This window comes from Gallinula chloropus (genome assembly GCF_964237585.1).
Source record: "Gallinula chloropus genome assembly, chromosome: 21".
NCBI lineage: Eukaryota > Metazoa > Chordata > Aves > Gruiformes > Rallidae > Gallinula > Gallinula chloropus.
In genome coordinates this window covers 10390926-10401203 of record NC_140106.1, presented here as the reverse complement: position 1 = coordinate 10401203, position 10278 = coordinate 10390926, and the positions used below count along the sequence as shown (strand labels likewise).

Here is a 10278-nt window from a genome sequence, read left to right as displayed (position 1 = left end):
GGTTTTGGGGGAGGGGGGGGTTTGGGGGGAGTGGAGGTCTTTGGGAGGGTGTGGGGGTTTTGGGGGGGTGTTTGGGGGGGTGTGGGGGTTTTGGGGGGGTGTGTGGGTTTTGGGGGAGGGTGTGGGGGTGTTTGGGGGGGGTGTTTGGGGGTGTGGGGGTTTTGGGGGGGTGTGGGGGTGTTTGGGGGCATGTGGGGGGTGTGGGGGTTTTGGGGGGGTGTGGGGGTGTTTGGGGGGGTTCTGGGGGTGTTTGGGGGGCTGTGTGGGTGTGTGTGGGGTGTCCCCATCACCTCTGGGGTGTGTGGGTGGGTAGGTGTTCACGCAGAGCCGGCGCTGGAAGGACCACGCGGACATGCTCAAGCAGTACTCGGCCTGCCTGAGCCGCCTCCTGCCCGCTACAACGTCTCCCAGCCCCGCATCTACTTCGACATCTGGGTCTCCATCAACGACCGCTTCCAGCAGAGGTGCCACGGGGGTCCCCCCCCAAATCCCCCCCCAAATTCCCCCCCCAAATCCTCCCCCAAATCCTCCCCCCACCCCAACGCCCAACCCCCAACCCCAGGCTGTGGGGTGGGAAGGGTGGCACAGGGGTCCCCCCCAAATCCCATTCCCCACCCTAACCCCAGGCTGTGGGGAGGGGAAGGGGGTGGGGGGGTGTCACAGGGTACCCCCCCCCCAAATCCCCCATCACACCCCAACCCCAGGCTGTGGGGATGGGAAGGGGTGGGGGGGGCTGTCACAGGGTTCCCCCCCAAATCCCCCTGCTACCCCAACCCCAGGCTGTGGGGATGGGAAGGGTGGCACAGGGTTCCCCCCCAAATCCCCCCCCCAACCCCAACCCCAGGCTGTGGGGGTGGGAAGGGTGGCACGGGGGACCCACCCCACATCCCCCCCCACCAACCCCAGGCTGTGGGGATGGGAACGGGTGCAGGGGTGTCACAGGGTTCCCCCCCAAATCCCATTCCCCACCCCAACCCCAGGATGTGGGGATGGGAAGGGTGGCACGGGGGTCCCACCCCAAATCCTCCCCCCTCACCACCCCAACCCCCAACCCCAGGCTGTGGGGATGGGAAGGGGTGTCACAGGGTTCCCCCCCCCAAATCCCCCACCCACCCCAACCCCAGGCTGTGGGGGTGGGAAGGGTGACACAGGGGTCCCACCCCAAATCCTCCCCCCTCACCACCCCAACCCCCAACCCCAGGCTGTGGGGATGGGAATGGGAGGGGGGGTGTCACAGGGTACTCCTAAGCCCCCCAACCCCAGGCTGTGGGGGGGGTGTCACAGGGTACCCCCAAGCCTCTCCCCCAACCCCAGGCTGTGGGGATGGGAAGGGGTGTCACAGGGTCCCCCCCCAAATCCCATTCCCCACCCCAACCCCAGGCTGTGGGGATGGGAAGGGTGGCACAGGGTTCCCCCCCCAAATCCCCCCCCACCCCAACCCCAGGCTGTGGGGATGGGAACAGGTGGGAGGGGTGTCACAGGGTTCCCCCCCCAAGCCTCCCCCCCACCCCCAGGCTGTGGGGGGTGTCACAGGGTTCCCCCCAAGCCCCCACCCCAACCCCAGGCTGTGGGGATGGGAAGGGGTGTCACAGGGTCCCCCCCCAAATCCCCCCCCCCCCCCCAACCCCAGGCTGTGGGGATGGGAAGGGGTGGGAGGGGTGTGTCACAGGGTACCCCCCAATCCCCCCCCCCAACCCCAGGCTGTAGGGATGGGAAGGGGGTGGGGGGTGTCACAGGGTTCCCCCCCAAGCCCCCCTATACTCCCCCCCAGGCTGTGGGGATGGGAAGGGGTAGGGGGGTGTCACAGGGTTCCCCCCCAAGCCCCCCCATACCCCAACCCCATGCTGGGGGGGGGATGCTGAGGCTCCTTTTCCCCCCCCCCCCCCAGGCTGGTGGACCCGCGGGTGGATCTGGTGCGGGCACCCTGGTCCCCCTGGTCCCCCACCCCCTGGCTGCTGCCGCTGCTGCTGGAGCTGTCGCCCTGGCGCCAGCGGCTGCAGGAGCTGGAGAACCAGCTGGACGGACACACGGACGCCGTGTTCATCGCCGACTTCCCCGGTACGGCGAGACCCACCCCCCCTCTCCCTGATATGGGGTTGGGGAGGGGGGTAGGGCAGCCCCTGTTTGTGTTTGGGGGTGCTGATGGTGTTTCCCCCCCCCCACACACCCCCTCCCCAGGGCTGCACCTGGAGAACTTCGTGAGCGAGGACCTGGGCAACACCAGCCTGCGGGTGCTGCGGGGCCGGGTGCTGGTGGAGCTGGTGGAGCAGCAGAGCAACCGCTCGCTGGGAGAGGGAGAGGGCATGCAGGTGGGGTACGGGGTGGGGGTTTGGGGGGGTGGGGGGGGGGGTTGGGGCAGGCAGGTGGGGTGGGGGGGTGTTGGGGGTTTGGAGCAGGTAGGTGGGGTGGGGTTGTGGGGTGTGGGGGGGTTGGGGCATGCAGGTGGGGTGTGGGGGATTTGGGGCAGGCAGGTGGGGTACGGGGTGGGGGGGGTTGGGGTGTGTGTGGGGGGGTGGGGTCTGTGGAGTTTAGGGCATGCAGGTGGGGTACAGGGTGGGGGGTTTGGGGCAGGCAGGTGGGGTGGGGGTTGTCGGGTTTGGGGCAGGCAGGTGGGGTGTGGGGGGTTGTGGGGGGGTTTGGGGTGTGTGTGGGGGGGTGGGGTCTGGGGGGTTTGGGGTGGGGGATTTGGGGCAGGCAGGGGGGTGGGAGGTGTGGGGGGTTTGGGGCAGGTGGGGTATGCAGGGGGATGTGGGGGAGTTTGGGGTGGGGGGGATTTGGGGCATGCAGGGGGGGTGTGGGGGGGTTAGGGGCATGCAGGGGGGGCGTGGGGGGGTTAGGGGCATGCAAAGGGGGTATGTGGGGGTTTGGGGCACACAGGTGGGGTGTGTTTGTAGGGGGTGTGGGTCAGGCAGGTGGGGTGTGTTGGGGGGTTTGGGGCACACAGGTGGGGTGTGTGTGGGGGTTTTGGGGCACACAGGTGGGGTGCAGGGTGAGGGGGTGGTCTGAGCCTCCCCCCTCCCCTCCCGTGCCCCCAGCTGCCCCCCGGGCAGTACCACAAGGTGCACACGGTCTCTGCTGAGCCCTCCTGCTACATGTACCTGTACGTCAACACCACGGCGCTGGCGCTGGAGCGCAACCTGACGCGGCTGCAGGAGCTGCGCGACCGCGTGCGCAACGGCACCGGTGAGCGGCGGGGCTGGCGAGCCCCCAAATCCCACCCCAGCCCACCCCCCATCACCCCCATCCCCAGAGACAGAACCCGGTGAGCAGCGGGGCTGGGAATGGGGGTGAACACACCCCGAGCCCCCCAAATCCCACCCCAGCTCACCCCCCATCACCCCATCCCCACAGAGATGGAACCCGGTGTCAGCGGGGCTGGGAACACCCTGAGCCCCCAAATCCCACCCCAGCCCACCCCCCATCACCCCCATCCCTGCAGAGATGGAACCAGTGAGCACCAGGACAGAGTCCCCCCAAAACCCACCCCAGCCCACCCCCCATCACCGCCATCCCCACAGAGATAGAACCTGGTGAGCGGCGGGGCTGGCAACACCCTGAGACCCCCAAAACCCACCCCAGCCCACCCCATCACCCCCATCCCCACAAAGACAGAACCTGATGAGCACCAGGGCTGGGTACCACACAGGACCACCCCCCCCAAAACCCACCCCAGTTCACCCAATCACCCCCATCCCCACAGAGGCAGAACCCAGTGAGCACCAGGGTTGGCAATGGGGGTGAACATACACAGAGCCCCCCAAAACCCACCCCAGTTCACCCCCCCTGCCCATCACCCCCATCCCTGCAGAGATGGCACTGGTCAGAGAGTCGTGGATGGGGGGTAACACACACAGAGCCCCCCCCAAAACCCACCCCATCACCCCCATCCCCACAGAGACAGAACCCGGTGAGCGCTGGGAGGGGAGGGGGGGTGAACACCCTCAGACCCCCCCCCCAGCTCATCCCCCCCATCCCCACAGAGACAGAACCGCTGCCCCCCGAGCTGCGCCCCATCCTGGGGGAGCCCATCCCAGCGGGGACCCCGACCGACCCCCTGGTGACGACGTTCCTGCGGCGGCAGCGGCGGCTGGAGCAGCAGCAGCGGCGGCGCGAGGCCAGCCTGGCCCAGCGCCTGCACCGCTTCCTCCTCAAGAAGTTCTACCTCTTCCGACGCAGGTCAGTGCCTCCCCCTCCCCATAAAACCCCCCACTATCCCCCTTCACACCCCCCCAAAAAAGCTCAGCAGACCCCCCCTCATCCCTTGGCAGCGCCTTGATGACCTTCATCTCCCTCCGCAACCTGGCGCTGGGGCGGCCGCCGCTGCAGCAGCTGGCGCAGGAGGTGGCCTTTGCCAACTGGCGTGGGGAGGAAGAGGAGCCCAGGGCTGAGCAGGAGGGGGACTCTGAGCTTTGAGGAAGCCCCTTCCCCCTTTTTATCCCCCTCCCCCACTTTCCCCTGGCACAGGAGCAAGTTGGGATATGGTCAAACCCAGCAGTTTTATTTCTGGTTGGGATCGGTGGAGTCGAAACAAAGGGCATCATAAAACCTCCAGAAAAATTATTAAAAGGAGAAAAAAAAAATCCCAAAACAACAAAAAAAAAAAGAGAAAGCCCCCCCCCCCTCCCCCTATCATACCCCCCCCTCCCCATCCCAAATCAAGGCACTTCTGGGGGGGGAAAACACCGACCCCCCTTGGGCCGGGCAGGTAAACAAGCCGGCTTCTCTGTACCACACCGGCCAAATGCGCCGCGGTCCCAGGGCCGGGCAGCCCCCAGGCTCTGCCTGCACCTCCCACCCACTCCCCCACCCCCCTCCCCAAATTTTTCCTCCAATCCCCATCAAAACAACCTGATTTTATCCCTTTTTCACCCCCAATTCTGAGCCCCCCCTCTCTTTTTAGGGAAGAGGCACCTCTTTAGGGGGTGTTGAGTGGGGAGGAGGGATGGGGGGAGAGGGGAAAGGTTGGGTGGGGGTGTGGGGGGGGTTAGGGGTGGTGGTAAATGGGGAGGGGGCTTTCAGGAAAACCAAGAGCTGCCGTCTGAGCCCGGGGGCTTCTCTGTACTCACGCCCCACGCCTCAGCACACAATAAATACACCCTAAAAAAGTAACGGTTCAAGTATGAAGGGCCAAAAATCCCACCCACCCCCCTCCCAACCACCCCCCTTTTTCTTCCCTTCTCCCCCCCCCACCCCCAAACTATCAAGCTGGGGTGAGCCCCCCACCCCCCTCCCCGTGCCCCCCCCAGCATGGGAAGGGGGTGAGGGCAGGGGGGGAGAGGGGGGGTTGTGCAGTTCTGGCCTGGGGTCAGCTTTTCTTATAAAGAAAACAAAAAACAACCCAACAAACCATCAGCCTTTTTCCTCCGGTACCAAACCCATGGTGGGGGGGGGGGGGCTGGGGGAGGAGGGGGTGGGGGGAGAAGGGGGTGGTTTTAACACCATTTTTAGGCCCCCCTTCTTCATTTCCTAGCCCCCCACTCCCCAAAAAAAAATGTGCATCCTCTGAGAGAGGTTTTAACATCAGGGTTAAAATCAGAACCAGCACCAGTGAGGTCCTGGTGGAACGGGGGGGGGAGCTGAAATAGCATCAGCATCTCCCCAACACCCCCCAGCAGGAACAGTGAAGAGTCATGGGGGGGGGGAAGTGTTTTTTAGGAGGGGGAAGTGTTTTTTAGGAGGGGGAAGTGTTTTTTAGGGGGGATGGGGGGTTCTTTGTGCCGTCTCTGAGCTCAGACATCATGAGATTTGGGTTTAAAGAGCCGGAGGGATCGGCAGAGGTTGGGGCTGGGGTGTGGTGGGGGGGTGGGGGGGCTCTGGGAGAGGCACGAGGCCGCGCGTGGTCCCCACGCAACCGAAACGATGGTGAAGAGAGAAAAGAGAGAAGAGAAAACCAAGGTGGAGAGAGAAGGAGGTGGGGGGGGGGACAGGGCCAGAGGGGGGACTGAGGGGCTCTTTCCCCCAGAGCCCACGAGCTTCTCTGTAGCCTACGCTCGCAGGGGTGGGGGGAAGAACCTAACAAGGCTGCCCTGGGCTCAGTATTTGAGCTTTTTGGGCACTTCCCAAGGGAAATTGTCCCTACCAAAGTGGCCATAGGCTGCGGTCCTCTGATAGAGGGGCTTCTTCAGCTCCAGATCCCTGGAACAAAGTCCTACACTCAGTACCCGGAGCCGGCCGCGCGCTCACCCCTCTCCTCCTTTCCCTGCCTGGCATGGGGTGGGGGGGGTGTGGGGGGGAGGTTTGGGGGGCTCTGCGGTCAGTCTCCTTCCCCAGCCCCAGGATGGTGGGGGGAGGGAGGCAGTTGGGGCTTCCCCTGTTTAATCTGGCTGATCCCTGGTTCCCAATTCTCCTTCTCCTCTCCCCCTTCCCAACCTCTCCGGAGCCCGGGGGAGCTCCAAGCGCCCGGGGTGGGTACTTACCGCCACGGCGCCCCGAAGCGCTTGTCTCTTCCCCGGCACAAGCGGCTTCTCCCAGCCGGTTCCAGCTGCACCAGGCGGTGACCGCGGCTGCTCCCGGGGCCGGGATACGATGCCACCGCCCCCGGCGTGTGTCTCCCTCCTCCCCCCCCACTTCTTCCCCCCTCCAGCCCCCTCTTTCTCCCCCTTTTCCCCCCCCCATCCCCCTTGCCCAGCTAAGTTGAGGCGCGGTGCCGCCCCCTCTCCCCTCCCCTGCGCCCGTTACCTGACGATCACCCCGGGGCGGAGGTCGAAGTTCTTCTTGACGATCTCCAGCAGCTCCCGCTCGCTCTTCGGGGAGGTGCCGTAGTGGAAGATGGAGATGGACAGGGGGTGGGACACCCCGATGGCGTATGACACCTGTGGGGGGAGAAGGTTACACCCCAGCAACTCCTTCCACCCCGACAACATCACAGTTGGAGGGGTGGGGGGGGGGGTAGGGGGGGAAAAAAAGGGGAGATTCACCAGCACCCCCACCTGCACCAGCACCCTGCGGCACAGCCCGGCCTTGATGAGGGATTTGGCCACCCAGCGCGCGGCGTAGGCGGCCGAGCGATCCACTTTGGTGTAGTCCTTCCCCGAAAAGGCGCCGCCGCCGTGGGCCCCCCAACCCCCGTACGTGTCCACGATGATCTTGCGGCCGGTCAGACCCGCATCACCCTGTAAAGGGATGATCCAGTCACCATCACCACCACCACCACACCATCACCACCACCACCACACCATCACCACCCCGGTACCATCACCGTGACCGCCATCGCGGTACCGTCACCGGGAAAGGTGGTGCTGTTACCTGGGGGCCACCGATAACGAAGCGGCCGCTGGGCTGGAGGTGGTAGATGGTGTCATCATCCAGGTACTTGGCTGGCACCACGGCCTTGATCACCTTCTCCTTCAGGGCATCCCGCATCTCATCCAGACACACCTCCTCGTCGTGCTGCACCGAGATGACGATGGTGTGCACGCGGATGGGGATGACGGCGCCGCGGTCCTGCATGTACTGCACTGTCACCTGCCAGAGGGGAGGAAAGCAAGGATGTCAGAGGGGTTTGAGGCCACCAAGGAGAGAGGTTTTGGGTCTGTCAGAGCCTTCACCTGAGTCTTGGAGTCGGGGCGCAGCCAGGGCAGCGTGCCGTTGCGCCGTAGCTCGGCCAGTTTGGCGTTCAGCTTGTGTGCCAGGACGATGGTGAGGGGCATGCACTCCTCAGTCTCATCCGTGGCGTAGCCAAACATCAAGCCCTGCCACAGAGAGAGAGAGAGGGGGGTATGATGAAACCACCATCCCTTCCAGCTGAACCGCAGCGGCGCGCGCGGCACAGGGACTCACCTGGTCGCCGGCACCGATGTCCTCCTCGCTGCGGTCCAGGTGTACGCCCTGAGCGATGTCAGGTGACTGCTGCTCCAAAGCCACCAGCACGTTGCAGGTCTTGTAGTCAAAGCCTGGGGTAGAGCAGAGGCTGTAGTGAGCCCAGAGAGCCCAACCCCACGCTGGCAGCGAGCCGGTGACCCCCCTCAGCACGTACCTTTGGAGGAGTCATCGTAACCAATGTGCTTGATGGTGTCCCTGACCACCTTCTGGTAGTCAACAGCAGCCCGGGAGGTGATCTCCCCTGCCAGCAGGATCATCCCTGTCTTTGCCACTGTTTCTGAAGGGGGAAGGATAAGGACGTCAGCGCTGATGTCACCCCCACCCAGCGCCAGCGTCACCCTGTGTCCCCAGGGAGAGGAGACTCACCACAAGCCACCTTGGCATCAGGGTCCTGCCTGAGGTGGGCGTCCAGGACGGCATCGCTGATCTGGTCACAGATTTTATCTAGGGGGTGGGTGGGTGGGGGGGGACAGGACGGAGAGGGGAGGCTGTCACGGCACAGCCCTTCCTTCCTGAGCCGCTCTCCCTCGGCACAGCCCGAGCCCAGGCTAAGCTGGGAGCTGGAGCCACAGCCAAGCACAACCCCCCCTCTCCTCCTCCTCCTCCTTAAGCCACAGCCTCACACACAGCCCTCGCCTTGTCCCCACGCTGGTTATTAGCCTGGAATTTCAGGCATCTACCAGTTAAGCTCCAGTTACAGTCAGGGTCAGAGCTTGGGCTCAGCCACCTACAGCGTCACCCAAGGGGACTGTCACCCCCATGTCCAGCCCTGGCTTTCCCTACACGATGCCTGCCAGCTCCCCGGGGTACCCGGTGCTGGCGGCTGTCCCGAGCCCACCTGGTTGATTATCACCAGCTATAACCCAGGGGACTGGGGACTCCAGTAGGCAGGATGTTTTATTCTGGGAGAGGGAAGCTCCCCCATCTGCTGCTGGAGCTTCCCAAGGGCTGGGCGGTGAATAAGCAACTTCCCTCGTAGCACAGACGTCCTTGGCAGCGACCTTTTGGGCCGGATTTGGGAGAGGATGAGGCAGCACAGGGAGGCAGCTGCTCGGGGTGAAAGAGCACCGGGACGGACCTTACACCCGCACACGGTCGCTAAGCTCCTTCTCCCTTAGGGCACGTAGTGTGGGAGCCCTTCCAGCGATGGGGGAGGTGGTGGGGGAGCCCCAAAGGTACCCCCCCCACCCCCCCCAGCCAAGCTGCAAGGCTTTGGTTACGCCATAGGTGCTGGTGGCTGAGCCACAGCTGCCTACGCTGCGGGGCAGGGAAAGCCAACCGCATCTGCAGGGTGCTGGGTGTGACCAGCGGGGCTCCTGGGGCAGCCGGGGGGGGTTAAGGGGGGGGGAAGGCGGGTGCTGGCAGCGGGCAGAGGCAGCCGGCTGCAGTCATGTGCCCAGCACGGCGAGCACAAAGGCGGGGAGGAGGGGAAGGAGGGAGGAGGGGAAGGAGGGAGCCCGGCACGCCATGGCACGGCAGCTCGGCATAGGCGGGATGGCCCCGGCCCTGCGAGGCTGGGTAACGGGATGCTCCAGCGATGGGAGCGCCGAGAAGCCCCGTGGTGGGGGGGGATGGAGGGGGGAGGCGGGGTGCTCGGAGGGCGGCGCCCACCACACCCCGCCCCGGAGGAATTGGGGAAGGGGGGGGGGGCGGTCACTGCGCCCCGGGGTTCAGCCCGTCAGGCTGCGGGGGCGGTGTGGGGGGTGTGTATGTGTGTTTAGGGGGGGGTGCGGGGCTGCCCCCCCCCCCGGGAGCCGCTTAGTCACGGCTGAGTCACGGCAGCCCCCGGCCCCCGCCGCCGTTACGTCACCCGGTACGACACCCCCCCCAAATCCCCATCCCACCCCCCCCATCCCCCGGTGCTTGTCGCGTCCCGCGCTCACCCCATCCCCTCCCCCCCCCCCCCCCAGCCTCGGGCGATAAGCACGTGCGCGGCGGGGCCCGCAATGCGGCGCGCGCCGCCCCGCACTGCGCGCGCGCTCCGGCGGCGTCCCCGCCCCCCCCCCCCCCCCAACCACCCCCTGCCCCTCCCCTAAACCTGTCCGCCGGGACCCCCCCCCCCCTTTCCCTTCCCTTCCCTCTCCCCCCTCCCCCCGCCGCGCCTGCGCGTTCGCCGCCCCGCCGCGGCCCGCACCTGGGTGCCCTTCGCCCACGGACTCGGAGGTGAAGAGGAAGGAGCCCTCTTCGATGAACACCTCGTGGAAACCGTTGAGTTGCCCGTTCATGGCGGCGGAGTAGGAGGAGCAGCGGCGAGCCGGGAGCGCGGGCGGAGCGAAAGGCAACTGGGCGCTGGAACAGCCTCGGCGAACTAAGCGCGGCGCCGGCCGGCCGCCTCTATTTATACCTTCTTAGCCCCGCCCCGGCGCCTCCATCCACCAATAGCGAGTGGCGAAGGCGCCGCGCGGGCGGGAGGGCGGAACCATTGCGGGCTTGAGGGGGGGGGCGCAGGTTACGTAA

The 10278-nt window shown here is 65.9% G+C and overlaps 2 protein-coding genes across 2 annotated transcripts; one reads left to right on the top strand and one right to left on the bottom strand.

Moving 5' to 3' along the window:
* Nucleotides 1–313: 313 nt before the first annotated feature.
* On the top strand, nt 314–4609 carry GGCX (gamma-glutamyl carboxylase; the record flags this gene model as incomplete). Its single annotated transcript, XM_084273917.1, is given in 7 exon segments — nt 314–389; nt 392–464; nt 1889–2058; nt 2179–2309; nt 3036–3183; nt 3981–4176; nt 4269–4609. Coding segments are annotated over 7 exon segments (939 nt in total), but the record flags the coding sequence as incomplete, so codon positions are not given.
* Nucleotides 4405–10089, bottom strand: MAT2A (methionine adenosyltransferase 2A). Its single transcript, XM_084273995.1, has 9 exons — nt 9956–10089; nt 8188–8265; nt 7976–8098; nt 7780–7892; nt 7548–7691; nt 7246–7464; nt 6930–7112; nt 6679–6812; nt 4405–6135 (listed from the first exon to the last, which is right to left on the bottom strand). Exons 1-9 carry the CDS (start codon nt 10044–10046, stop codon nt 6033–6035), a joined length of 1188 nt encoding a protein of 395 aa, XP_084130121.1. The 5' UTR covers nt 10047–10089; the 3' UTR covers nt 4405–6032.
* Nucleotides 10090–10278: the final 189 nt, after the last annotated feature.

Excerpts from the sequence above, each read along its gene's own strand:
- MAT2A (XM_084273995.1), bottom strand. The coding sequence starts at position 10,046 with ATGAACGGGCAACTCAACGGTTTCCACGAGGTGTTCATCGAAGAGGGC. Across the intron at positions 8,099-8,187 it reads TGATGCCAAGGTGGCTTGTG|AAACAGTGGCAAAGACAGGG; the intron begins GTGAGTCTCCTC and ends TTCCCCCTTCAG. Across the intron at positions 7,893-7,975 it reads TTACGATGACTCCTCCAAAG|GCTTTGACTACAAGACCTGC; the intron begins GTACGTGCTGAG and ends GCTCTACCCCAG.